This window comes from Salmo salar, chromosome 06 (assembly GCF_965601325.2).
Source record: "Salmo salar chromosome 06, fSalSal1, whole genome shotgun sequence".
NCBI lineage: Eukaryota > Metazoa > Chordata > Actinopteri > Salmoniformes > Salmonidae > Salmo > Salmo salar.
The window spans coordinates 84,932,865-84,960,438 of NC_138296.1; the positions used below are offsets into that span (position 1 = coordinate 84,932,865).

The 27,574-nt window shown below is 42.4% G+C and overlaps 1 protein-coding gene across 1 annotated transcript; it reads right to left on the reverse strand.

The window, feature by feature from the left end:
* Positions 1 to 268: 268 nt before the first annotated feature.
* LOC106608174 (potassium channel subfamily K member 10) lies at positions 269 to 26,822 on the reverse strand. Its single transcript, XM_014205959.3, has 7 exons — positions 26,055 to 26,822; positions 17,855 to 18,240; positions 10,408 to 10,525; positions 5,199 to 5,359; positions 4,004 to 4,196; positions 2,856 to 2,998; positions 269 to 2,546 (listed from the first exon to the last, which is right to left on the reverse strand). Exons 1-7 carry the CDS (start codon positions 26,107 to 26,109, stop codon positions 1,878 to 1,880), a joined length of 1,725 nt encoding a protein of 574 aa, XP_014061434.1. The 5' UTR covers positions 26,110 to 26,822; the 3' UTR covers positions 269 to 1,877.
* Positions 26,823 to 27,574: the final 752 nt, after the last annotated feature.

The window sequence follows — 27,574 nt, forward strand, 5'->3', positions numbered from 1 at the left end:
ATCTATACATGGTTTCATAGCAGGAAACAGCCCTGAAGATTAAACAGGGGGTGTTTTGAGGGGCAGACACAGATGGCCTCAAGAGGGGATTGTTTGTTTGTGTTCCAACAAGGCCATTGCCAATGAGAGTGAAAGCGATACACGGCTGGATACTTCCTTTTTCCATCTCGATGAAAACCTCTGTTAAGGTAGAGTGAGAAATAGTGATGTTGGCAACACAATAACTCTACGCTCGAAGGAAAAAAAACAAGCAACTCCCAATAGCACTTAATTCAGTGATATTTATTTCCAAAAGGCACTCACTACATTTAATGTAATGGTGGCACAAGTAATACTGTGAACAACGTCCAAATACTGAGCAGGTGTTGCCCATGCTAGATCAACATGGGCAGTTAAAAATGCTATTCTAACCATCCTCTTCTGAAGCAAGTGGTGGTATACAATCAATACCATATAGCATTCATATTTTTGCAAAATAGCATGCTTTTGTGTTCCATGTCTTTTTTAATACGCATTTCTTTGTTGCGTTATAACATTGAGAGTCCTTTGCTGCATTCACACCATGCTAATTCTGCACCCATATCAATGCAAACACAAGGAATGAAAAGACTGTGTACATACGTACAAATTTCGGTGTGTATATGCCTGTGTGAAGTGTGCGCTTGCGAGTGGGTGAGAAATTGAGGGAGATATACAAAGAGGTAATGTTATTTAACCCATGCATCTTAAAGGGTTTGTAATTAGATTATTATAATACTATTAGTAAACCACAATTGAAATGCAAAGTTGATTCGTGCATGTTGTCAGTGTCATTATCCCTCCTCTGTCAGAACACATCAATGTTCTTTATAGAACACATCAATGTTCTTTATAGAACACATCAATGTTCTTTATAGAACACATCAATGCAACATGGTACACTATGTATAACAAAGATGTCGTCTCAGAGTAACACACTGTGTTCAAGCAAATTCTTGGATTTTTTGTATCATACAAGTTATCGCCAAAAAACCTCTGTCCCAAATTCTCAAATTTGACAGTATCCTGTCTAAGCAATTAGGGGCATTTCCTCCTTCCTTGCATTGTGGCTAATCTTCCGTTCCATTGTCATAAACTGTCATCTTCAGAAAGCCATTCTAGGTGCAGCCAAAGCTCCTCTTTTACAAAGTGTGAATGCAGCATCCTTTAGTCACATTTCAACGACAACATTAGGACCACAAGCCCTGAGATTCAAGTTTTAAAGAAAGTTCATGAAGTTGGTAGCGTAGTCATACACTTAGACATTAAACAGCTTAGCTCATGTAACATGCACACACAATGTGGCTGTGTTTATTCCTTTTTTATCCATTTTTCATAGAGTTTATGTATTGTGATGGAATGAGAACAAATGACCAAATCCGAGTTACTCTCCAGTCTTTCACAATGTTTGTTCTTCTCTCAGCAGCTCAGTTCTCTGGTCCTAAAATGACCTCAGATAGTGGACTTTGATAGTATTTAGGACTATGTGCATATAGGTCCCAGACTCCCCAAAGAGACATCATAGCAGTCTGCTACTGCATCTTATTTGCTTTATCATTGACTCTTCTGATTAGCAGCCATCTTCTCTTCCCTCAAAATAAACATGACCATCATTTTGGTTGTTCTGTACCACAAGAACCCGGAATCTCAATATTTTACCACGTGATTGTAGAAACTGATGATGCCCATGTCTTAACTTCAGGTTATTACGGCACAGTGAATATTGAATAACATTACATAGCACACAGGGACACAACTGTTCCCCCAATATCAAGCACACAAAGGAGTGAGAGAGATGTAAGGCACATACGGTAGTGATGTTTAAAACGTATTTTTGTCAGGAGGAACAGCCAACAGTCTTAAGGATCCATCTGGATATGCAGCTCCTTTTCTTCAAGTTCAAATGTCTCCTCCTCAGTTTCTTTATCTTTGGTCTGTAGTGGTATGAATGGTACTGTAAAACCGTTCTGGGGCTTGCACACTTCCACGAACAGCGGCAGATCGGACAGGCTGGTATTGAACTCTTTGTCTAACCCCTCATCTTCCTCCTCCTCTTCCTCCTTACTCTCCCCCATCTCCATGGGCGGAGTACTATAGGGCCTGCATCGTAGTTCATCTGGGATGTTTTTCTTCAGCTCGCGGTTCTTGTTCCTCTTGGCCAGCTTGGTGACAGAGCCCAGGCGATTAAAGATGTTGTCCTCCGAGGCCGCCACATTGTCGGACCGGTGTGGATCACACTCGGCCCCTCTCAGACGCAGGTTGTTGAGCTTGGTATCAATGCTCTCCTGGGACGAGGTCTTGTAGGGGTTGGTGTCCAGGCTGTTGAAGACGGCACGGCGTTCCGGGGAGAGCATGTCCATGGAGACGGCCCGCTGGTCCAGGCCCAGCTGACGGCGCTCCATGCTACGGATGGTGGCGGCCCGCTGGAGCTTGTCGCTGACCTCCACGCTCAGACGCCGCCGCGTCTCCCGGAACTCGGCGCGCACGTTGGCCTTCCACTCAGCCGCGTGGGCCTTGATCTCACCGACCTTGTGCATGTCAAGATAAAACCAAGGTCATTTCACACCATGAAATACTATAACGCATGACAATCCAAATTAACCGACTTTTACCTTAAAGGAATAGTTTACAGAATTGGTGGAAGTAACTACCCACTGGGCATATACGTCAGTTCAACTAATGTGAATTCAACGTGAAATCCACAAAACATTTCACATTTTCATTGGATTTAGGTTAAAAGTTGGATGAAAAAAATGAAATACGTAAGCCCATGTAGTATTCAACTACAACATTCCAGTTCTATACCATAGTAGTATACCGTAGTCATATAATCTTACCTCCTCTTTTGTCTTCTTGGACAGAACCCTCAGCCAGTCACCGATCATACTCAGCACTGCAGCGAAATAGGCCAAACCCACCAGGATCCAGAACCACACCAGTGGTCTATACCAATTACGATACTCCACCCTCCGGTCCCCTCCTGTAGGATGTAAACCAACAATGAAATATTCAGCATGATGAGAGACCTGGGTCATGTTCAGGAGTGCTAACCATATCAAAATGTTTTTAAACTGAAACCAAAAATGTGTGTTTCTTATTGGATAAGTGCATGCAGCAGTCCCTCCCTGTTTCAGTTCATTTTCTTCTGTTTGGTGCCTAATGAACACAACCCTGAGTCACAGATTATTTTGGCACATATTTATTTTATTATTATTTATTTTTTACCCCTTTTCTCCCCAATTTAGTGGTATCCAATTGGTAGTTCCAGTCAACAATCCAGAGAACAGAAACGACCAAAGCTAATTTTCTGAAGATAAGCGTTTGTGTGTCAAAGAGCGATTGGAAAATAAATGATAAGTGTGGTGCGGCAGCAGCTCTGTCAGAGAGATCGAGCTATGACAGCCTGGTAATTGACATCAATTTCACTAAGGCAATAGACAATTGATTTTCACATTATGAGCCCTCTCCACGTTCACTAAGACCCCTCCATGAATGATAAATATATAGCCACAGTAGAAATGGCACAGCAGGAAGAAATGACAGACACCTCCTCCCACCATAATAGAGTTTAAAGCTAAATGAATGGGTACAAACAGTTGTTAGAATGATAAATGTGGTAATATTTCAAAAAAGGCACAAGCACATCTGAGCTATCTTTTTGGCAGGTGCATGGTAATAGTTGAATAAGATGAGAAAAGAAACCCGCACACTGCTCTTTAATAATCTTTACATATCGACCTCAAGGCCTTCGTCAGAGCAAGAGCAGTGTGCGGGTAACACTTTAATTTAAATGCTTTATTAGTTGTTTTAAGCATGTACTGTATGAGCCTTTACGATGTCTTAGTATAAAGCTTTTAACGTGAAGTCTGACTCAAAATGGCAGCAATTTAGAGATCCTTATCAGATAAACATCTGGTTATGGCACCTTCACTGCCTAAACCGTCAATGCCTAAACCTTACAGTACAGAAATATGCTAGCTCTCACCTGCCACATAGTCTCCTATTCCAATAGTTGTCAGAGTGATGACAACAAAGTAAATGGCCTCCAGTCCTGTCCAGCCTTCTATGTGTTTGAAGATGACTGCAGGGATGGTGACGAAGAGGATGCAGCCCGCCAGGATGAAGAGTAACGTGGAGGCCACTCGGATCTTTGTCTGGCTGATCTGGTTCTGTTTGCGCTGGGGGAGGAGAAGAGGACACACACACGAACAGGCGCACACACACACAGTGGAGGCGATGGAGGTCATTTTAACAGAAGGCACACAGTGTGTTGTCGTTCTGTGGTGGCATCCCTACTAAGTTCTAGTAATGACATTTGTGACTCTGACAAGGTGGCATCTATTTATCCACTCTGACACCGCCTGGTGATGAGCTAAAGATGCATAAGATGCCTGATTAGATCAAATGAGACGTAACGGTGGTTGTGGCTGTGGGCTGTCACAGAGGCATAGCTCACTCAGTACAGCTTTCACCCCAGGGGTATATTCATTATGCAGATTGTTGCAAAACGTTTAGTCTGTTCAAAATGTTTTGCAACAGAAACCGTTTACTCAAAATGGAAAATGTTTTGCAATGAATACGAGAGTTTCTATTGCACAAATTCAGGTAGGTCCCTACCCATTTCTTTCCGTTTGGTTCTTAAACAGTAAATGGTTTCCGTTGCGAGGCGTAATGAATACCCCCCAGGTATTCCTGTTTGACTGCAACACTATAAAACCCCACAGGGCAGATTGGAGCTGTTGGGCGAATCAGAGTAAAGCATGACAGCCATCGCCGCCTGCTCATTAACATCCCATAATGTAGACCCCATACATCATTAACAGAGGATAATACCTCACTCAGTATGGGCAAACTTTCACTTTCAATTTGGAAACCCCCCCAGATCTCTCTAATCTCTAGTCCAGGGGTATTCAACCTTTACCCTACGAGTTCCGGAGCCTGCTTGTTCTGTTCTACCGGATCATGAATTGCACCTATCTGGTATCCCAGCGGAGCAATTAGAAAATGCAGTGGAAATGGCTTGGAGGTCCAGAGTTGAGTTTCAGGTCTCTAGGCTATCACTATCTCACATTTAAAAGTTATTTTGATGATAATCAATAATTATTCTTATAGTACATCAAAATAGCATCATTATTATTCATATTGTTCATGCTGTGGATTACTGTATGCTGTGAACTTACTCTGAACATTTTCTCCACCTTCGCGATGCTTTTCACAAAAATGGTCCCTAGCTGGTCCCCCACACCAGCTAGCAGAAACCCAAACAGAGGGATGCCGAATATTGCATACAGGATACAGAAAATCTTCCCGCCCTCCGTGCTGGGGGCAATGTTACCGTACCCTGTGGAAGGAACAAAGAAGGAGAAGAGTATGCTTTTCAGATGTGAAAAGCCTTAAACCTCTATATCCTATCAACGACAGACAACCACAGTGGGTTTGTGCAACACAAATCCATCTCCTCTTCCCCATAGACTTATACACACACTGCTATCTACAAAAGGCTAACATGGGCTGTCTGCTAGCTAAGCTTCTGTCCCTTTGCCCACCGCTTGCAGAGTGTCCGTTTCCATTTGGAATCACAGAAGTGGGTATAGGCCAGTCCAACTCTTCTGATTTAATTAGAGCCATGCCACTGAATTGAAAGTGAAAGGACTCCTTCCGCCCCTCCATCAAACTAAAGGCCTTCAGTGGTTTGGAAGGTTCTGTTGAAGACAATGCTATGATTGATGATCTGATTCCACACCTATAACACAACGGCAGAGCAACACAGAGACAGTTTCCTGGACCCTGACTATGCCCATTCCATTTCCTGGACAGAAATTAACTTTCAATGCATATTCTCCATTGAGTGTAGTTTTTTATTCCAGAAGTAGACTCAATCTGGTTCCAGGAAACTGGCCCATACGGTCTAATGTAAATGGCACTACCTCAGGCAAAATGTTAGAATGTTTCATCAACCAATGCACTTGACTTTACTACACCAACACTGCCTGATAACTACTCCAAACATCCTCCAAATCATTCCTAATCCTGTTGAAAATTAATAACAAACACAAACAAAGAAGTAGCGAACCACGAAGGTGAAACATATGGTTTAGCTACGTCAGCTTTCCACCGTCGTCAAGGAGATAATGGAGACCATTCCTCACTCTGACAGTAGCATGACTCCCAGGAGCAGAGCAGCTCACTTTATTTCATCTGACAGGAGCCTCATACTCACACATTGATCTCATATTAAAACCCCTGAGAGGCAGTTTGCTGGTATGGACCTTATTCACAACTGAACGTTCTCCCAGCTACGCGGGTAGCTAATAAACGATCCTGTCTTTTCAAATCAGTGAAGTTGACAATACCATTCTTGTGAGTATCCCAAATGTAATACTATTGTTTTAGGTGAGCAGAGGTTTTAGTCACACTTTACTTGGATAGTCTGGATAGTCCATCTGTAGATGTTCTACAGATAGTATGACCATCTGTTGATAGGAAACTGCTTGCTGAGGTTAGGGTTAGGTTTAGAATAAGGGTTAGGGTTAAGGTTATGTTAGACCTAGGGTTAGGTTTAGAATAAGGGTTAAGGTTATGGTTAGACCTAGGGTTAGGTTTAGAATAAGGGTTAGGGTTAAGGTTATGTTAGACCTAGGGTTAGGTTTAGAATAAGGGTTAAGGTTATGGGTAGACCTAGGGGTTAGGTTTAGAATAAGGGTTAGGGTTAAGGTTATGTTAGACCTAGGGTTAGGTTTAGAATAAGGGTTAAGGTTATGTTAGACCTAGGGTTAGGTTTAGAATAAGGGTTAAGGTTATGTTAGACCTAGGGTTAGGTTTAGAATAAGGGTTAGGGTTAAGGTTAGACCTAGGGTTAGGTTTAGAATAAGGGTTAGGGAAACGGTTAAGGTTAGATATAGGGTTAGTAGTTAGTTTAAATGTTACTGATACTCTATGTTTCACAGAATCGTGGCTGGATGACGACATGGATATTCAGCTAGTGGGATATACAATGCCCCAGCAAGATAGAACAGCACACTCCGGTAAGACGAGGGGGGGTGGTGCATATTTGTAAACAACAGCTGGTGCACGAAATCTGAGGAAGTCTCTAGATTTTGCTCGCCTGAAGTAGAGTATATTGTGATAAATTGCAGGCCACACTACTTGCCTAGAGAGTTTTCAGCTATACCTTTCATGGCTGTTTATTTACCACCACAGACAGATGCTGGCACCAAGACAGCACTCTGTCAGCTGTATAAGAAAATAAGCAAACAGGAAACCACTCACCCAGAGGCGGCGCTCCTAGTGGCCGGTGACTTTAATGCAGGGAAACAAATCAGTTCTACCAAATTTCTATCAACATGTTAAATGTGCAACCAGAGGGAAAAAAATTCTAGATCACCTGTGCTCCACACACAGAGATGCGTACAAAGCTCTCCCTCGCCCTCCATTTTGGTAAATCTGACCACAACTCTATCCTCCTGATTCCTGCTTACAAGCAAAAATTAAAGCAGGAAGCACCAGTGACTCTGTCTATAAAAAAATGGTCAGATGAAGCAGATGCTAAAATACAGGACTGTTTTGCTATCACAGACTGGAACATGTTCCGGGATTCTTCCGATGGCATTGAGGAGTACACCACATCAGTCACTGGCTTTATCAATAAGTGCATCGAGGACGTCGTCCCCACAGTGACTGTACGTACATACTAGAGGTCGACTGATTAATCGGAATGGCCGATTAATTAGGGACGATTTCAAGATTTCGTAACAATCGGTAATCGGCATTTTTGGACACCGATTATGGCCGATTACATTGCAGTCCACGAGGAGACTGCGTGGCAGGCTGACTACCTGTTATGTGAGTGCAGCAAGGAGCCAAGGTAAGGTGCTAGCTAGCATTAAAGTTATCTTATAAAAAACAATCAATCTTAACATAATCACTAGTTAACTACACATGGTTGATGATATTACTAGTTTATCTAGCTTGTCCTGCGTTGCATATAATCGTTGCGGTGCCTGTTAATTTGTCATTGAATCACAGCCTACTTTGCCAAATGGGTGATTTAACCAGCGCATTCGCAAAAAAAGCACTGTCGTTGCACCAATGTGTACCTAACCATAAACATCAATGCCTTTCTTAAAATCAATACACAAGTATATATTTTTAAACCTGCATATTTAGTTAATATTGCCTGCTAACATGAATTTATTTTAACTAACTTAACTTTTCTTGCATTCTGTGCAGCAGTTTGGGCCGCCTGGCTCATTGCGAACTGTGTGAAGACCATTTCTTCCTAACAAAGACTGTAATTAATTTGCCAGAATTTTACATAATTATGACATAACATTGAAGGTTGTGCAATGTAACAGCAATATTTAGACTTATGGATGCAACCAGTTAGATAAAATACGGAACGGTTCCGTATTTCACTGAAAGAATAAACGTTTCGTTTTCGAAATGATAGTTTCCGGATTTGACCACATTAATTACTTAAGGCTCGTATTTCTCTGTGTTATTATATTACAATTAAGTCTATGATTAGAGCAGTCTGACTGAGCGATGGTAGGCATTCATTCAAACAGCACTTTCCTGCATTTGCCAGCATCTCTTCGCTGTGCTTCAAGCAAAAGGAACACTTATGTGAGAATGCCATTCATTGACTACAGCTCAGCGTTCAAGACCATAGTACCCTCAAAGCTCATCACTAAGCTAAGGATCCTGGGACTAAACACCTCCCTCTGCAACTAGATCCTGGACTTCCTGACGGGCCGCCCCCAGGTGGTGAGGGTAGGTAGCAACAGATCTGCCATGCTGATCCTCAACACTGGAGCCCCCCAGGGGTGCGTGCTCAGTCCCCTCCTGTACTCCCTGTTCACCCACGACTGCATGGGCAGACACGACTCCAACACCATCATTAAGTTTGCAGACGACACAACAGTGGTAGGCCTGATCACCCACAACAACGAGACAGCCTATAGGGAGGAGGTCAGAGACCTGGCCAAGTGGTGCCAGAATAACAACCTATCCCTCAACGTAACCAAGACTAAGGAGATGATTGTGGACTACAGGAAAAGGAGGACCGAGCACGCCCCCATTCTCATCGACGGGGCTGTAGTAGAGCAGGTTGAGAGCTTCAAGTTCTTTGGCGTCCACATCACCTACAAACTAGAATGGTCCAAACACACTAAGACAGTCGTGAAGAGGGCACGATAAAGCCTTTCCCCCTCAGGAAACTAAAAAGATTTGGCATGGGTCCTGAGATCCTCAAAAGGTTCTACAGCTGCAACATCGAGAGCATCCTGACTGGTTGCATTATTGCATGGTACGGCAATTGCTCGGCCTCCGACAGCAAGGCACTACAGAGGGTAGTGCGTACGGCCCAGTACATCACGGGGGCTAAGCTGCCTACCATCCAGGACCTCTACACCAGGCGGTGTCAGAGGAAGGCCCTAAAAATTGTCAAAGACCCCAGCCACCAGAGTGCCAAGTCTAGGACAAAAAGGCTTGTAAACAGTTTTTACCCCCAAGCCATAAGACTCCTGAACAGGTAATCAAATGGCTACCCGGACTATTTGCACTGTGTGCCCCCCGCCCCCCAACCCCTATTTTACGCTGCTGCTACTCTCTATTTATCATATATGCACAGTCCCTTTAACTATACATTCATGTACAAACTACCTCAATTGGCCCGAACAACCAGTGCTCCCGCACATTGGCTAACCGGGCTATTTGCATTGTGTCCCGCCACCCACCAACCCCTCTTTATGCTACTGCTACTCTCTGTTCATCATATATGCATAGTCACTTTAACCTGTCTGTATGTAGCCTCGCTACTTTTATAGCCTCGCTACTGTTTTTTATTGTCTTTTTACTGTTGTTTTTATTTTGTTACTTACCTATTGTTCACCTAATACCTTTTTTGCGCTATTGATTAGAGACCTGTTGTATTCGGCGCACGTGACAAATAAACTTTGATTTGATTTGAGATGAACTATCCAAATAAAGTGTTACGGAGGCTTTAATCTACAGATTATACTTTAGGAGGTTTTCTGCATTGTTTTCAACAGAGCACTTCACCTCCTACCTCACAAGAAAACTTGAACGTTAAAAAAAGGAACATTGGTCAATGAACAACGGCCTCAGTGTGAATAAGGGGATACTATAGGCCACCACTATAACCACTGTTTGATACAGAGCAATCTATTGCCTTTTCCTGAGAGGGCCATTATTAAACAGATTGAATGGTCAAGAATAACAGGTAATGTAACTACAGATGTGAATGATCACATAGGCCTCAATGGAAATAAACAGATAGCGGTGACCAATGCAGGTGTGTGTGCAACAAGATGAGCATTTCGCTAAATATGTGTATGCAACCAATAACATTTGATTTGATGCTATTACCTATGGTTGTGATGACTGTTCCGGCGAAGAAGAAGGCACTGCCCAGGTCCCAGTGACTGGAGTTATAGGATGTGTCTCCTATTGGGCTGACCCCAGCATTCACAGCATCTACAGAGTGCTGGACACACAAACACAAAAGACATTCACCAGTTTAAAAGGAATTAGACAACTTCATGTGGATAAAGATGATGGTATTATGTTCAAAATGGCAGCATTGTTTGGTGGTACAGAGTCTCTTGAGAGTTTCTCTTTCAGTTATCCTACAGCTATAAAAGCATGTGTTGATTGCTAAACCGTAACATAATTTGCTTGTTGAATAGCTGAATTCTCAGGGGGGCTTTGGCATAAGGATCTGTCAAACCTTCCCATGTGATTTCCTAAAGGAGCCAGTTGCGTAACATATGACTGCTGTGTAGCTTAGCGCTGACGACGCCTCTGCACGGTGAATCATCAGGACAGTGCCACACACACAGAGAGAGAGAGAGAGGGCACGTGGGGCGGGCGGGGCACATGATGCCCACGATGTCCTGAGCAACCCTCACACTCTGTGCCAGTCTTCCAGTCTACTCGTCAGGAAGCCGGCATGCCAGATGGAACATCGGCGTGTCGCGCCACAGGAAGTAGCTCAGGGTGTGAGGGATGGTGGGATAGGTGGAAATGGCTGAAGGCCAAGTAAACAAGAGCAGAGCAGGAACCACCATGACAGTCCAGAGGTAGGGGGACATAGGTAGGGGAAAGGGGTAGGGGACAGAAAGAGGACAACGGGAGAAGACAGAGGACAGAGGGACCTGATTGTATCTGATCATCACTGACCATGCTGATAGCTGCTTGTGTAATGGAGGTGGATTTTCAAACCATGCTTGAGTGTTGACTAACCTTGCCTGAGACCTGAAGAATTTTGTTACTGTAGCTACAGCGGGCTAACACAGTATCGTGATGCGCAGGAGACCTGGTTTTGAACTCTGGTTGGTTACACATGCAATCAGCTCCTCTTTCCAAACTGACAGTCTAATCATAGCTTATGTTTGATGAGCAGTTACTGTACATCTGCCCCAGGCTTTGTTTGTATCATCACTATATAATGAAAGAAATCTGACTAAGATCTTTGGACACGCTAAATTTTGAAGCACAAAATACCTTCTAATTTCCTGTGGTAAGAATCTACTAGTCATTCGATGCCTCTCCTCTCCCATGTAACAGGTTGTTGCAATGCATGAGAATGGTTTCTCAATCAACTTATCTAGTAAAATAATGTATACAAAAAAGCCCCATCCTATTTGAAGTGAGGAGGAAATTCAGCAAGTCTTGGAGGATAAAAATGATTATTCATTGTTAAAGCATTTCGGGTTGCTTTTAACAATAAATAAGCATTTTTTTTTTATCAACTTCCAGTGTCCTCCAAGAGTTGCTGAATTTCCTGTTCACTTCAGTTTGCTCCTCAATTCATGCACCTTGGTTGGAAAGCAAGGATAGCAGCTGTGATCCTTTCCCTGAGCCCCATCCTTTCCACAGATTATTAATGACATCTAAATGAAACCCCTGCCTGTATCAGAGGACTGGTGAAGACCTGGCACTGGGCAGAGCAGCAGCATGCCTGGATAATGAAAGGTGACTCAGCGTTTCTATCAGAATGGGTTTTGCTTCAGGACACCTTGAATAAGTTCCAAAGAGATCAATGTCATCTCCTTTAGAAGCAGCCAACACCATCAGGGTTCTGCACCCTGAAATGCAGATACAGGTATAGGATCTTAATCCTGCACACCAGGAAATGCAAACTTAGTGTATTCAAGGTTTGAAAAGGCTTCTAAAGTTTGTAATTTCCACTTTAAAAATGTCAGACTTGATTTGCCCTAAGTAAAAATGTATCAACCTCGACAAAAATCTCCATTAATTATAATCCACACAATAATTCACATTTCCTGTTACGTTATTTTCCTGCAGTGAGAAACTGGTCGAATTAAGATCCTATATCTGTTTGCATTTAAAACATAACATATGTAGGATCTGATAGATCTTTCACACATGTTTTACTCCTGTGTTAAGGCAGAGTGGGTTGTGAGGTCCTTCTTTAGCCTCTGTTAAACCACATGGTCTGTATTGCTTCTATAACATCCTATTTATACAGATGTAGGATCTTAATTTGAGCCAGTTTGCTATAGCAGCAATATAATCATGCAGCAACAGGAAATGTGAATTAGTATGTGGATTATAATTAATGAACATTTTTGGTAGGGGTTTAAACATTTTTAATTAGGGCAAATAACACTTATTTTCTCCTAATGTGCTTGCGTAGACATTCTTCTGCTGAACCTTGTCTGTTTATTGAGGGCCTTCTCAGTTAACCAATACATGCCACATACATTTATCTTTTTGTCAGGATGCACAGACAACACATGCAGTATTGTGTGAAACTTGCCAAGATATCTTGGTTATATTGTTACATTTTGTTATTGCCACTTGTGCATTGCAGCAAGAGACTAGTACTAGTCATGAGTTGATATAGGGGGACTAGATTCTGTAGTGGATGTAAGCTCAAAGTCACTCCCCACCCCCATAAACAGTGAGAGAAAAAGTGCTGTAGAGATTCCACAGGAGAAGGTTGTCACTGTGTTCACCACAGAACTGACACAGAGTACAGGGGGGAGATATACATCTCCCCCAGTACTCTGGCCCAAACCCTGCTCTTCCCGGCCCTGCCATGCGCTGCCTGTCCTGTAGGCTATACCTCAGGGCTAAGAAACTAGAGAAGCAGCCTGGCACACGTCCCAGCACTGCTTATCATCTGCCCTTTTCTCTGCCAGAGAAATCACCTTTCACGTTGGATTGGAGGAGGATGTTTACGATGCTGTGTGCATAGACGAAGAGCGGTGGGGTGATACAATCATAGCCATAGTGTTGGGTAATTAATAAAGGCGCCAGGGTAGAACCTCAATGGGATGGAGTGACATGCCAGGGTAGAACCTCCGTGGGATGGAGTGACACGCCAGGGTAGGACCTCCGTGGGATGGAGTGACACGCCAGGGTAGGACCTCCGTGGGATGGAGTGACACGCCAGTGTAGGACCTCCGTGGGATGGAGTGACACGCCAGGGTAGGACCTCCGTGGGATGGAGTGACACGCCAGGGTAGGACCTCCGTGGGATGGAGTGACACGCCAGGGTAGGACCTCCGTGGGATGGAGTGACAAGCCAGGGTAGGACCTCCGTGGGATGGAGTGACACGCCAGGGTAGTACCTCCGTGGGATGGAGTGACACGCCAGGGTAGGACCTCCGTGGGATGGAGTGACACGCCAGGGTAGGACCTCCGTGGGATGGAAGGGATCGAATGACACACCATACACACCAGCCTGCACCCTGCCTCATGTTTGACAATGCTGGCTCAGTTGTTGACAACAATATGATCTGGCAAAATACAGTACTCAAACAATTAGTCAGAATAAAAGGCAAAGTAACCCAATGGCTTCAGAAAAGATGAAAATGGTCTAATGATCCTCTAGATTCAGTGTGATGGAAAGACCTAGTCACCAGAGTATTGTGGGTACTGTAGTAAATCAAGCTACACTTATAACATGATGTGGCACATTACTGGACTTTGAGGGACAAGATACTGTAATGAGTAACCTGTTCAATCCCAAGCGGCAGTAATCACACCAGAGCAGAGACCCTGAGAAACAGTTGACATTCTCCCAGCCCACTTACATACATCCTGGGTCCTCCAGGACAATAGCCCCTAATGAATAATTCATTCCACAGCAGATGCTTTTAAGACTTGCGGCATAATTTAACCTCCCTGGGCTGAACATGTAGGCAATTATCTCTGCTTTACCAATGAAGAACATGCCTGAAGCCACTTTTTAAATGTTAAGCACTCCAAAGATGATGGTTCAATTTTAAATCCCATTTTAGCTTTTAGATTACAAAATACCTTGCATGCTGCCGCATACGAGTCACAAAAATCCACTCAGGAAACAAAGTACATCTATGTCTAACACTCCTATGTCAGCTAATGTCAGTGTAGAAATGTAAAAATGTATACTACCGGTCAAAAGTTTTAGAACACCTACTCATTCAAGGGTTTTTCATTATTTTTGACTATTTTCTACATTGTAGAATAATAGTGAAATCAACAAAACTATGAAATAACACATGGAATCATGTAGTAACCAAAAAAGTGTTAAACAAATCAAAATATATTTTATATTTGAGATTCTTTAAATAGCCATCCCTTTGCACACTCTTGGCATTCTCTCAACCAGCTTCACCTGAAATGCTTTTCCAACAGTTTTGTTGGCTGCTCATCCCAAACCATCTCAATTTTGTTAAGGTCGGGGGATTGTGGAGACCAGGTCATCTGATGCAGCATGCCATCATTCTCCTTCTTGGATAAATAGCCAATACAAAGCCTGGAGGTGTGTTGGGTCATTGTCCTGTTGAAAAACAAATGATAGTCCCACTAAGCCAAAACCAGATGGGATGACGTATCGCTGCAGAATGCTGTGGTAGCCATGCTGGATAAGTGTGCCTTGAATGTCACCAGTAAAGCACACCCACACCTCCTCCGTCATGCTTTTTGGTGGGAAATGCACATGAGGAGATAATCTGTTAACCCACACCGCATCTCACAAAGACATGGCGGTTGGAACCAAAAATCTCCAATTTGAACTCCAGACCAAAAGGAAAAATTTCTACCGGTCTAATGTCCATTGCTCGTGTTTCTTGGTCCAAGCAAGTGTCATCTTCTTATTGGTGTCCTTTAGTAGTGGTTTCTTTGCAGTAATTTAATCATGAAGGCATGATTCACACAGTCTCCTCTGAACAGTTGATGTTGAGATGTGTCTGTTACTTGAACTCTGTGAAGCATTTATTTGGGTTGCAATTTCTGAGGCTGGTAACTCTAATGAACGTATCCTCTACAGCAGAGGTAAATATGGGTCTTCCATTCCTGTGGCGAACTCATGAGAGCCAGTTTCATCATAGCGCTTGATGGTTTTTGAGACTGCACTTGAAGAATCTTTTAAAGTTCTTGAAATGTTCCGTATTGACTGACCTTCATGTCTTAAAGTAATGATGGACTGTCATTTCTCTTTGATTATTTGAGCTGTTCTAGCCATAATATGGACTCTTTTACCAAATAGGGCTATCTCCTGTATACCACCCCTACTTTGACACAACACAACTGATTGGCTCAAACGAATTAAGGGGGAAAGACATTCCACAGATTAACTTTTAAGGCCGCACACCTGTTAATTGAAATGCATTCCAGGTGACTACCTCATGAAGCTGGTTGAGAGAATGCCAAGAGTGTGCAAAGCTGTCATCAAGGCAAAGGGTGGCTATTTGAAGAATCTAAAATCTAATTTGATTTAACACTTACTACATGATTCATGTGTTATGTTATAGTTTTGATGTCTTCACTATAATTCTACAATGTAGAAAATAGTAAAAATAAAGAAAAACTATTTTGACCAGTAGTGTATATTTTTAGGGGACAACGTATTTTGGGTTGCAGATACTCTATATACACTGAAACATGTCAATTAATGCCGAGTTGCCTATTTAAACTCTGCAGTAAAATATCCATTCTGCATTCTAAGCATTACAGGGCCAGAGCATGCAGTGAGGCATGGCAACTGCATTGGCATCCCTCCATCCCCTAGCACCATTTTCCAGAGAGGAATTAATCCGAAATGGGACAGCCCTCTGCTTTAGCCCGTTTCCCTACTGCGTCTGAGTTCTACTGTAACTAAGATAAACGACCACCTCGTTTCACAGTTAAAAAGTTCAAACAAAAACAATTACAAACGCTCTCACTTCCAATCATTGCCCAAACCCGAGATCCTTGAGTAATAGCGAGCGAAGAGTATCCAAGTCATTAATGATTACAGTTCACACTGGCATCTTTGTGTTTCACTGTGTATTAGTGAACCGGCCAGCATAAACTCCGCTTGACTCCCTACCTGGCAATTTGTTTCCCTACACCAGTGGGACTATGGCCTGCATTGTCCTGCATTATCCTGTCCTGTATTATCCAGTGTTTCACAGCTGAGGGGTCAATATCTGGCTGATCCAAACACTGTTTTACGAGGAGCTGGGAGCGTTCAGCCCTGAAAACTCTGCTGGCGCTTGCAGAAGTGAGAGCGCTGCAGGATAAGTCAAATAAAGCTCTGTTTATTAGGCTTCTCCTCACCAGATTCACTACTTCACGGTTTTCATTTTCCAGGAAGTGAAACGTTAGTTTGAAGAAGCTATTGTTTTCTGGAAGCTGTTGTGAGCTGGGTGCGAGAGGTTCGTCTCAATGACCTGTGGACCTTTGTAGCTCAGTTGGTAGGGCATGGTGCTTGTAATGCCAGAATAGCGGGTTTGATTCCCGGGACCACCCATACGTATGCACGTGTGACAGTAAGTTGCTTTGGATAAACGTGTCTGCTAAATGGCTTATATGATTCTATCAACTAAAAGGGAGTAGGACTCTAAGAACAGGCAGGTATACCCTTTCAAGTCAAATGGATCAAGATGAATCTAAAAGAGGAAATCTATAGAATGACTTAATGTAAAAAGCATACAGTTGCATGATAGGGGTATCTGCCAACTTTCTTATTAGCTATAGATAGACCTGATGAAAGAAAGAGAAGTCAGTATTGCTGCTGACAGCTACATAATGTATTCCTGGTTGTATGGACATCATCATAGCTATCCTATGATACAGATTAAATAATGCCATACATCTGTGACGGACCGGGATTCGAACCTGATTCTCCCGTGCGCCACAAGACTGTGTTAGCCTGCTAAACGAAAGCTTAGGCATTAGCTTGGGGAGCTAACACAAATCTTCAGGATTCAGACTTACAATTCTTATCAATCATGCGTGCTTCAGCGAACCACCGCCGTTACACATCCACCTAGATGTAGTTATTGTCAGTTTGTCATTCTGATCACTATTCTACCACTTCTCCTCAGTCGTGTCTCTGAGCAGTTATTATGCCAACCACGTTCCCCGTGAGGCACTAGCAATAACGAGTGTCATTAGGCATCACAGTTAGGAGAGTCTGGCAGTGATAGCCAAGGTCTGAATTACTCCACATGCTGGCACGCAGGCATCTGGGCATAATGGCCAAAGTAGCACACACATAGGGCATTTACCAATCATAATGCAGAGTCACGCCCACAGTATGGTGGTCAGTGGTCGCTTTGAATTCAGTGTGACACACAGCTAGACTCTATAGTCATGTTATTAAACTAGCCTGTTTAGTGTGGTTCCTATCTTAGTCCAGGATGGCTGGCGGTGTTTAGTGTATAGTGTTTGTGTGGGGCTTGGCTAGCATTGGATCAATACAGAGTTCAGGTTTCAGGAGACCTGAGTCCCCACTAGGGACCCCAGACAACTGGAGACAGGAGAGCTCCAGTATCGACTGCAGACTGGCCTAGTGGCTGCTGCGGTCTTTCCTTACCTTGATGAGCGCCTCCAGCTCCGTCGGTGAGACACAGGGGTGTTTCTGCAGGAACGCTGCCTTCTCCGCTGTGATGGTCACCTTCTGGTTGCTCTCGAAGGGCTGCTCCAGGGCCCGGAATACCAGACCTCCCCCGACCAGATAGGCCACCACAACCACGAACACCGCCACCACCGTCTTCCATTTCATGACGGTAAACAGGGGCGAGCCGTCCTTGCCCAACGCCTCCATGCTGGCCACCATGCTGGCGGGCCTTGACGGAGAGAGTCGGGGAACGGTGCAGCCCATGGGGTTCTGCATGGTGGCCACACTGGCCTGCACCAGGCTGGAACTCATCATGCCTGGCTGGACCTTCTTTTGGGGGAACAGATTGGTCTGGGCTGCCACTGCAGAGAATAAAATGATGAAACATTATTGATAGGAGCTGCACTATGGGTAAAGTTCAATTTGTAATCACACACTGGACAATCCAAAAATCTATGAAAGGAAGGGGTGGAATACACTACCGTATGCACGTTAGGAATAGGTGAATAACCTTGTAAGAATACCATATTGAACTGGGCTTGATTTCCTGGGCAGTTTGGGCTTCAGTCTATCAGTCCCAGGAGTATGACAATGAAACAGTAGTGGAGTGTGTCTTGATGCTTGAGGTTTTGAGATGGTAGAGAGAGCGAGAGAGATAGAGAGCGAATCTCAAAGTGTTCTATGGGCTTTCAGAAAACCCATTACGGTTAAAAGCAGGCATCTCAGAGCGCTATTTCAGCCAGTGGATTCACAGGATCTGGACTGCTATGGCTCGTAGCCTCAAGCAGGCTGAGAATGCTATGTTATTATGGATTAAAAAGTGAGCCATCTTTATGAAAAAATGATGGGTTGGTAGATGATGTCCTAATGCTGTACTGTCTGAATAATATTTGAAAAGAACACCGGGAGTTGATTTTCTGTTTGTCCCCTTTTGATATGGATTTGTAGTTATAAACATTCACAATTCATAGCCAAAGCATTGAAATATTTTTTCCAGCTGCATTGCTTCTTTTTCATGAACCTCATAGTCATACCTTCAAGATGCTCGTTTTCACCATCACATTATGTAAGATTATGCATATGCTCGTATTCATTCCTTTACACTTGTGTGTACTAGGTAGTTGTTGTGGAATTGGTAGATTACTTGTTAGATATTACTGCATGGTCGGAACTAGAAGCACAAGCATTTCGCTACACTTGCATTAACACCTGCTAACCATGTGTATGTGACAAATACATTTGATTTGATTTTGATTTGAAAGTCGTCACCGTTCTGGCACATCTCATGTGTACACACTATACAAAGAAGCCTTGGTTTTGATGATGAAAACCAATGGAATTAGTGCTGGTGATTTATGTAACCATTTAATAATGTCACTGTAAGGAAAAACATTCACTACAGTGGTCTTGCAGGTTCAATGAATTTTGATGAGTAACACTGCCTGCCACAAAAAGGAGAATAATTGTATGTGCAACACTTGGCTGCATGTAGCCCATAAAACACGGCTGACATTTCTCCCAGAAGGTCACACTGATGATAGCAGCAAGACAGGTAAATCACTTGCTACACTGGTGGTTGGAGAGGCGGCTGGGTAAACATGTGACTGTGCACGAGAAGAGGGCAGCCGCATGGACGTGCCATACATGCAGGATTGGCGGGAACTACCCATGCAGAGCTCGAGCTCTACGTCCGATGAGGTCATGTGTTTTTACCCCATCTCTCAATGGAGCCCTATACTGCAGCAGCTGTAACACACCAAGGTATCTTTAATGGCATTATATTAGCCATTTATCCTTCACCTCAACTGACTAGAGTGTGGCCATTGTCAGTTCCCCTCAAATAGAACATAAACAAGGGCATAGACCTTGGTGAGTGACTAAATTATGTTCACATATATTTATACATAAAAGGCCAATAGGAAACATGGTTCCCTCTTCGGACTGGGCGCAAACTGGTTGAATCAACGTTGTTTCAATGTAATTTGTCAACATATTGTGGCGTGGAATCTATGTGGAAAATACATTGGATTTGTAAAAAGTCATCAACGTAAACTGTTGTTTAAGGGTGAAATTTCAACATAGAATTATGTCATCATGGTAACAAATTTTCAACATATTTCACACAAGGTTTGGCTATGTTGAATTTGTACCTTTGAAACAATGTCAGATCTGCAACGTTATATCCACTATCAGAAAAAAAAGAACTGGACAGCACATCCTACTGGAGAGTTGATTTACCTACAACTATCCATCTGGTCTCCCATCCAGGATTTTAACCAAGCCCAGCCATCCTTGGCTTTGATATTTGTCACTGACAATTACCAATGTGCTATCATGATAATGATGATTGAGAGGTCTCTTAATCACTAACTAGACTCTCTGGTGCTATGGAAGTCCTTCGAAAGGGCATGTTTAACAGGGCAAACGAAATGCAACCATACATCATCAATGAGGCTATTTAGACCTATATAGAAATTGCATAGTTATCAACAGCTATTGTTTCAATAGACAACACATATAGGCCTAGGGTTTCAAACTTTGGTTCAAGTTAATAATGGACATGTTGGATTCACGTCTCCAAGTTAAAGACCATGACCACCTTAAATCTAACTTTACTTAAAGTGCATTTAGTTTGATTTGATCCTATTTTTTAACTTAGATTTTTGGGTGAGATGGAGACATATCAATTCTTAATTTGGAGACTGGATTTAATGTCTGGGTTTAATGTCAGTGGTACAAAATATACATCTCCTTCAAAATGTTGATATTTGGTTGCGTTGACAACCAAACACAATTCAATAACACTTTTGAAATAAAGTAAATAGTCTATTAACTTGTGGACAAGTTAACAAATCATGTTGGATTCACATCTCCAACTAAACAAAAATGTAAGTTAAAGAATAAGATTAAGCCAGTGGCTCAGATGAAACTATCTAAGCATTAGTTACATCTCTTTTAAATGTTAATATTTGGTTGCATTGTCAACCTAACACAATTCTATATGACTTTTGTAATACAGTAAATAGCCTGAAGGCTCTTACAAACTAATGTAACCATTTTTATTCAACCTTAAAATGAGTAACAGTAACCTCAATGTGGCCATGGATGAGTAACTATAAAAGTATTATGTTATCATAGAAAGTGTGCATGTTCAAGATAGCAAGTAAAGGTTGCAGGTCTGTGGAGATCTACACAATAAATATCTGTGCAGAATCTCGAACATCATTGATCACTTGCACTACGTACTTTTAATGTAATCTCAACTACAATCCAGGTCATTTGGTTCTGCTATTAGATGAAGCACAGTGATAAAACATTAAGTTGTATGAATAAAACATATGACATTGTATTCCCATTTGAACATTGTTGTTTGAAGTGCAGTGATAACACATTTAGATGACAACTATACCAAAAATCAGACATGGTTTTTCCATTGGAATTTGGTTGTGCTTTTAGACAATTGGAAGCATAGTGATAACACATTGGGAATTCAACAAACTTCAGGCTGTCTTTTTGAGTGTGTGAATAAAGGTTGAAATCTCATTGATCAATGTCTCAAACTAAAATTACCCACATTTCCACGTTGAAATGCCGTGGTGTGCCCAATGGGGTGTTTGTGAGGATGGGATGGGGAAATGCTACCAGCATGAGGTAGGCTAATAACTGCAAGGAGTCGTATCTGTGTAGTTAGAGTAACAAGAATTTAAGCTTTCTGCCCATATAAGACATGTCTATGTCCTGGGAAATGTTCTTGTTACTTACAACGTCATGCTAATCACATTAGCACATGTTAGCTCAACCTTCCCGCGGGTGGGAAACCGATCCCGTAGAGGTTATTTAGGGTTGGGATCATTCTGAGGAAATGTTCACATGGTATGTTTAAAAGCAATAATTGATGATATATCTCTGTCCGCTTTTGTATATAATCTAGATCTTGCATTCTACTGTACTAGGTACTGATTCATCAATTTTCTGATGTGTTTTCTTGCTTGATCATGTGACGTGCAATAATCCTTGAAATAGAAGCCAGGTATGTGTGCCGACCACAGGAGGTTGGTGGCACCTTAATTGGGGAGGATGGGCTCGTGGTAATGGCTGGAGCGGAAATAAGTGGAATGGTATCAAATACATCAAACAGATGGTTTCCATGTGTTTGATGCCATTCCATTCGCCTTCATTACGGCCATTATTATGAGCCGTCCTCCCCTCAGTAGCCCCTTGTGGTGCCAAGATTTACACTGATGATGGCCTGAGGCCGAAATGTTTGTTTTGTTTTCAACTTACGCACTATGATTTTTTGGGCACCCTGATGTTTTAATAAAGATATTTCTTTTGCACTCAAGACTCAGTTTTGGATTTATATATTTTTTTGACAGTATGCAGGTCTCCATCTCTTCCAGTATTGTTATTCTGACTCCTACGCACCTGGAACAGACACTATTCAGTAGTAAGGTCCTTAAAAAAGAACAGACAACCTCATCATTTTTGAGTTGGGATCAGAGCCATAGCCAACATGTGGCTCCGGGTGGGATGAAAACAGGGCCTACTCTATGGGGTAGAGGGGCCAGGCATAGAATTAGAAAAGAACTGAGGACCATCGTGTCGAGATCAATGCTGAGCTCACTGAGCAACCTGCTAGCAGAGGTGGAGAAACCTAGAACATACTGGGGAAAAAACTTAAAATAATTATTGATCAGAGATGGACTGGCCACCTTGCCACGGTATCAGTCATTCTGAAATCAAGTGAACATCACAGAGATGCTCAGTGAAATCAAATCTACTCACGCATATGGCACAGATGTAAGCCAAGCTTTAAGTTTATTGCTAACATATCTCCTCGACCCTTCTAACAAGTTACTGCAGTCAGAAGCTACGGATCTGCACACCGGTGTCAAACTTTTCCGCAGTGCGTATGGGTGTGTTGAAAAACTGCAATGTGGTGCTGGATTCGAAAAGCTTAGCGAGGCATGCCAGTAGGGCACGAGCACACCAGATCCAAGCAAACAACTGAGACTCATGAGTAAAACTCTGCAGGAATATGGAGTTGAAAGCAAAGTGGGTAAGCATGATGATGGAAGCGAGAGGAAGTGTAAATGTGCTGTGCTGGGGGAAATGTCATCACGATTTAGCAAAGGAAATAGTCAACTGGTGGAAGCTCTGTACCATGGATCCCGAGAACCCAAACTTTTTGGATGTGAACAAGGTTAAGCCACTGTTGGATCTAACCAAAACTGAACCAGTGGAAGCAGAGTTTATTGTGGCTGGTACATTCTTGCAAAGTGAAATCGCAACCACAGCCAGCAAAAACCAATGGACCCCACTCAGTGTTTTTCCAAAGATACAGTGGGCCTTTGTCAGCAATGTCGACTGTGCTGTTATCACTGAAACATGGATTAACATTTTGGGCATCTACAATAATGTGTGAAAATTCCTTCTCCACTAGGGCTGGGAGGTATACCGGTATTGATGCATGGACTGGTCTGGTTAGTTCTCTCTCTCTCTCTCTCTCTCTCTCTCTCTCTCTCTCTCTCTCTCTCTCTCTCTCTCTCTCAACAATGTTGATGACAACGAGGCAGTTGACACTTTGCTTCTTAATATAAATCTACTAGCATTCTATAATTACACTATTAGCTTGTGTTTCTTACATCTGCAAACCGCTAGTGTGTCTTTTCTTAGCAAGACGTTCCTAAATCTTGTTAGCCGCTAATCGCTAGCTAGCTAATAAATGTACTGCGTAAGAGCAAACGTAAATAGCTATACAGCCTGAAAATACCAGTGATGGTGTAGACCTAAATCAGCATGTTTGTGCAACAGTATCTTCTAAATTAGAGGTAAACGCAAAGCAAGAATATGTTAGCTACATGAAGTAACTAAGAGAAAACATTCAATGTAGCCAAAGATTATAGGGTCCCATAGGAAACACCTATCAACACTTTAGTTCCTAACCTGTCAAAATATCTCCTCCCTGGCATTTTCATTCGTTGTCATGTCAAACACTGTATTAAAAGTGCCCAATATTATATAATTAGAATAGACATTCTATTTCCATGATTCCAACAGTTAGCCCTAGTGTTTTGCTCTAAATCGCAAGTCAAATTGCAACATTTGGTTAAAAATAAAGCCCAGATTGCTTTCCCATATTGTGCAGCACTACGTGGCAGTGTGGAAATGATCTCAAATGCAGAAATTGATGAAAATTAGGACTGTTTTGGGGTTGAAGTGCAATTAAACAGTGTAAAACAATCAGAATGTAGAACGACCCATTGATATCACTTAGAATATATGTGTTGCCACCCCAAGGTCACGCACTACTCAAAGAACTTAAATTATTAAAAAAACATAAAATACCGTCAAATCGTCATTTTTTTTTTAAATACCATGATATAATATTTGGGCCATATCGCCCGGCCCTATTCTCCACTATGAAGAACGTATTCAGTGAACACAGACACAGCATGTTACATCAATGAAAAGATCAGCTTGTCCAGCTGGCATTTGAGAGTAATCTGACAAGTACATTTCACCAGGAAGGAGAATGGAATCAGAAACTTCAAAACCTTATCGAGTAGGCTGCAACTCTTCTAAATGGTAAGTTACAACATTTATGGCCCTGGCCACCATGCAAGAATTATTCATTCCGATTTTTTTATGTAATGTTTAATTACATTAGTCCTATGCTTTTTACTTCAATGCATACTAGATTTATCTGTGATTCTTCATGTCCAATCGATGGTGCTGTTTTAAATGAGCACATCTTGGGCTACCAGTCTTCATGGGGCTTCTCTTCAAAATGGCATGCTTTCTTATGTACAAAATTACAGTTGTGTATGTGGCAGCATTTCAGATAGGCCTACATTTTTATGTCGCAGTACTATAGGACCAATATAATTTGTGTAGCCTACTAAAATAAGTAATCAAATGTTCAATCGGTTATCATTAATTTGCATTACAGTCGTTGTGTGATAGGCTACTGTAAAACTGATGTCCATACCATGAAAATGACACAGACTATTTTTTTGCCCCCCTCCCTGCTCTCTTGCTATAGCGTGTGTGCGGTTTGGTTTTACTATCCTTGTGGGTACCAGAAGTCAGACAAGGACGATTTGGACAAGTGGGGACATTTTGGGGGTTAGGTTTAGGGTTACAATTAGGGGTTAGGATTAGTTTTAGGGTTTGGTTTAGGTTAGGTTAGGTTGAGGGTCAGAATTTAAGGGTGAGGATTTTGAACGGTAATACATTTAGTGGTCCCCACAAGGATAGTAAAACAAACGTGTGTGTTGCTCTCTGAATGGGAATTTACTTTAATTTGCTGCAGATTGAAAGTGGCTACTGTCATGTTGGGCATTTAACATCAAATATGAATATAGAATAATGACTTGGTTTGAATTAGTTAGTTTATCTGAAACTCTCCCACGGAAAATAATGCGCACCTGGAGAAGTGGCGGCTTGGCTTACTATAGGTTACGTTCATTGCGTAGTGAAACAAATTCGACAGAAATGTAGCCTGTAGCTCTAATGATTGAAGTTTAAGCTATGAAGCCTGTAAGAATCTTTCATAAGCTAGTGGTGCTCATCGTGTCGAGCTGTTCTGTGCTTGTTGGTAGGCGCAAATTGTGTGTTGGCCTATGGCAGCTAAGGCTGCATTTCAGATAAACGTGTGTGTCTTAATGGGACATATATTTCGTGCGTTTTTATATAAAACAACGGTTGTTGATGTGTATGGCTACATTTCAAATCCATTTTTGTACATTCGAACAGCAGTAGGAACACTGCCTTGTTTTATTAGGACTAAAGCAATACTAGCTGATTTAAAATGCCCCCTCAGGCATGTCATCCTGGTACCAGGCCTAGATGAAATGGATCCATAATAAGTAACAGTTGTGGTAGGCTATGCGCCATTCCTCGTTGGATAGTGGTCATGCAACACATGCTCCTGTACGTGGTGTACACATTCACTGCTGTCATAAATTGACGTATGTCAATAACATCAGTTTTATGGTTATCAATACAGTTAAAGTTTCACCTATAGTCCAATTATATAAAGGTTAGGCTATTTCAAGTATGTTTAATTAAACAAAAAAGCCTATAGTACACGTAAGGTAATCTTGGAAGCTTTAAACTCAATCGATCTGTTTTTAATGTTTTATTGATTACCAACAAACGTTCCAATACAAACCTGGCGAAGGGTTGGGGTGCCCTGGTTTTCTTGGGTTCTCTGTGGGAAATTTCATCTTGATTTTCGGTTTGCCACAATGGACCGAACCCTTGGCGAAAACAATTGACTGGAAACAAAAAAAAAAACTTGTCTTTATGTGAAATCTTTCAACGCCCTTTCTATTGAATCCTTTGTTTTTAACCGAGAGAGAATGGAGAACGGTAGAGAGTAAAAACACATCATCCGTGTATTATTTTGCTAGTCAATGAGAGCGAGGTGTACACCCGGGTAAAAAGCTCATTACAAGCTCCCCTCTCCCCGCAGCAGCCTCTACTCAAGGAACACCAGCGCGGCGCTCACTCGATATTGCTCGTTGCACCACATTCCACGCCAGTCCTTTTGTATTGTAAACAACTACAACACGTAGGAAGAGACCGGGCTCCTACGGCGTTGACGAACTTCACGATTACATGTTCAAGAATTGCTGTCTCTACCGCTGTAACAAATGTAGACTTCAGCAAAGGAGTAGGCTAATTGGGTGATGGCGCGTATGTCTCCCGCTCTTTTTAATGCTAGTGCGCCAAGAGGTGGCGTGTTCTTACGGCAGCACTCCGACCCCGGGAGGCATATGCCATCCACGTTCAACATGGAGAAGTCAGGTTTGCTTGCATTTTAGATGGGCACGGCATTGATTAATACAGCTTGTCTTGTTAGCCAACCTTTCCAAAAAAAAAACGAGGCTTGTATAGGCTGTGTAGAGCATGGAGCTCACGGACAAAAGCTCCCCTTATGAATGAGGTGGAATGCGGCAGCCCCCAGGTATTGAATATAGCAGGTGGTGGTAGCTGATAGTGGATATAGTGGTCCCTGCGACAAAGCTTTATCATAACTCCCTGTGTTTCTGTACACATCATTACAGTATCCAAACATGCAGAAGAAATCAATCACCGGTGGGTATCTCTGCCCACTTCTCATTTTGAGTTGGAACATACATATTTTTGGCGTACAACGTACAGTATTTTTAGGTCAGACAAAGCATTGGCATGAGTCATATTTCCATGGTGCAAAGATTAGGAAGTCAATTAGAGATATATTTTTATACAAAAATAGGCTACTATATTGTTTTTCAATGTGCCTAAAACGACGTTTTGTATAGTTGATGTGTAGTGGAGTTGTCACAAGCGTAGCCTAGTGGTTAGAGCGTTGGACTAGTAACCGAAAGGTTGCACGATCAAATCCGCGAGCTGTCAAGGTACAAATCTGTCGTTCTGCCCCTGAACAAGGCAGTTAACCCACTGTTCCTAGGCCGTCAATGAAAATAACAATGTGTTCTTAACTGACTTGCCTAGTTAAAAAAATAACCAAAGTTGTTGGATTATTTATGACTTAAAAACGTACTGTAACTACATGGATGGATACTGGCGTGAGCGTAGCAGAACAGCGAATATGAGCACCCTTTGAACTGGATATGCATCAAGTTATTTCAGCACCATGGACAGCTCCTACGTTGGGAGAATGGTGCGCTGAGGTGTTTCCATCCT

Coding starts and splice junctions, on each gene's coding strand:
- LOC106608174 (XM_014205959.3), bottom strand. CDS start 26,109: ATGAAATTTCCCACAGAGAACCCAAGAAAACCAGGGCACCCCAACCCT. Junction 4,197..5,198: donor AGGTGGAGAAAATGTTCAGA/GTAAGTTCACAG, acceptor CTCCTCCCCCAG/CGCAAACAGAACCAGATCAG. Junction 2,547..2,855: donor CCAAGAAGACAAAAGAGGAG/GTAAGATTATAT, acceptor GACATGCACAAG/GTCGGTGAGATCAAGGCCCA.